The sequence below is a fragment of the Nicotiana attenuata genome, unplaced genomic scaffold, assembly GCF_001879085.1.
Source record: "Nicotiana attenuata strain UT unplaced genomic scaffold, NIATTr2, whole genome shotgun sequence".
Lineage (NCBI taxonomy): Eukaryota > Viridiplantae > Streptophyta > Magnoliopsida > Solanales > Solanaceae > Nicotiana > Nicotiana attenuata.
In genome coordinates, this window is record NW_017677335.1 from 1112 (window position 1) to 3044 (window position 1933).

Here is a 1933-nt window from a genome sequence, read left to right on the forward strand (position 1 = left end):
AGAACATTGAGCAATGCGTTGGAGGCCTATTGATAAAGAAGACTCCAGAGGAGATAGTTACAATTCTTGATGAGTTATCTGAAGATGCAAATCAGTGGCCCTCTAAGAGTGCTGAAAGAAGAAGATCAACTGGTGTTCACCAAGTTGATGATAATACATCTGTGCAGGTACAACTTGATGCTATGTCTAATGAAATATGAAATCTGACCTTAGCCTCAATGCAAAATGAGCCTCACGCAGCTTGTGATATATGTGGAAGAGGACACCCTACTCATGAGTGTCAAGCCTCAAGTGAGGAAGTGAATGTTGTGAAAAATTTTAATTTTAATGCAATGCGTCAGAGGCATCCCAGTTTTTCATGGAGTTCATCTGGGGGTACTGCGAATGCATGGCAACATATCTACCCAGACCCCAGGGACAAGGAGCTCCGGTCTTCCAAAATCAGCAGAGGCAGCAATATCAGCCTTAACAGCCCATTCAATCTGGCATAGAAGATCTCATGAATGGCCTTCATTCTCAAAACTGATGAGAGGCTTGAAGCTCATAGCTCAACTACCAAAGAACTTGTCACGGGTTTTCAAAACCTGGAAAGACAGGTTGGGCAGCTAGCTACTCTATTGTCTAAAAGGATTCCAGGAACTCTCCCACCTGACACTGAAAGAAATCCCAAGGAAACAATGAATGATGTAACTTTGCGAAGTGGACAAGTGTTGAAAGATCTCATCCCAATCCAAAAAGATGTGAGACTTGAAAAAGAAAGTGGGGAGTAGCTGAAAAGTGATGTTGGAAAGAAGAAGAAAGGCCAGACAAAAGCTGAGAAGAAAAAGAATGAAGGGAGGACCCTGAGGAGATAAGTATATGCCTGCTCTACCTTTCCCTCAAAAGCAAAGTAGAGAAAAGCTGGACAAGCAGTTTGAGAGATTACTGGATGTGCTGAAACAGGTTCAAGTAAACTTATCACATAAGTGCTCTCACAGATGCTTGCTTATGCCAAATTCTTGAAATAGATCCTTAGAAAGAAGAGAAAAATAGGGGAGACTTCAGTGGTCAAGCTCACAGAGCATTGCAGTGCAATATTGCAAAATAAACTCCCACAAAAGTGTGGAAATCCAGGGAGTTTTACTATACTTTGCTCTGTAGGAACCATTCATTTTGATAAATCCTTATGTGATTCTGGTGCTTCAATTAATTTAATGCCTCTATCTATTTATAGAGAACCGAAGAAAGAGATTGGAGAGATAAGGTCTGCAACCATATCTTTGCAGCAGGCACATCAAACGACTATAATACCCGAGTGGATAGTGGAAGATATGTTAGTTCGGGTGGGTAAGTTCGTATTTCCTGTGGATTTTATAGTAGTAAATATGGAGGAAAATAAGGAGGTCCCCCTCATACTAGGTAGATCATTCTTAGCAACGGGTAGAGCGATATTAGATATACATGAGAGAAAACTCATGCTTAGAGTGGGCGAGGAGACTGTGACTTTTAAGATGGATGTAGAAAAAGGGGCACAGAAGGACAAACGAGCTATGGGTATTGAGTGGAAAGTGAAGAGCTCGAAAGAGAAGGCTGCGGTGAGCGAAAAATATAAGTGTTGGGTGTACCTCAAGAAGGCCAAAAAGAAGCTGTCCGCATGGATGTGTGCATTAGTTCGGAGGCGAGGAATGGAGCCCGACTTGAAGTCAGACCTTGACTAGATGTTCAGGGAATTTTCGTTTACCTTATGCTTTTTAATTGTGTATCATGGGGACAAGCCACAACTTAAAGTGTGGGGTGGGGGGATATTTTTATGTTTGTATGTATATTAGTCTTCTTTTTGCTTAGTTGTAGTAGTTAGAGATAGAAAAAAAGTGAAAAAACATAAAAAATTTAAGAATTCTGATTTTTTCCGACGATGGATATCATCGACAGGTTTCTTGAGGGATTAAAGTCG

The 1933-nt window shown here is 41.0% G+C and overlaps 1 protein-coding gene across 1 annotated transcript; it reads left to right on the forward strand.

Moving 5' to 3' along the window:
* Positions 1–858: 858 nt before the first annotated feature.
* LOC109221373 lies at positions 859–1697 on the forward strand. The gene is made up of 2 exons (XM_019385857.1): positions 859–948; positions 1008–1697. Exons 1-2 carry the CDS (start codon positions 859–861, stop codon positions 1695–1697), a joined length of 780 nt encoding a protein of 259 aa, XP_019241402.1.
* The last annotated feature ends 236 nt before the right edge of the window (positions 1698–1933 follow it).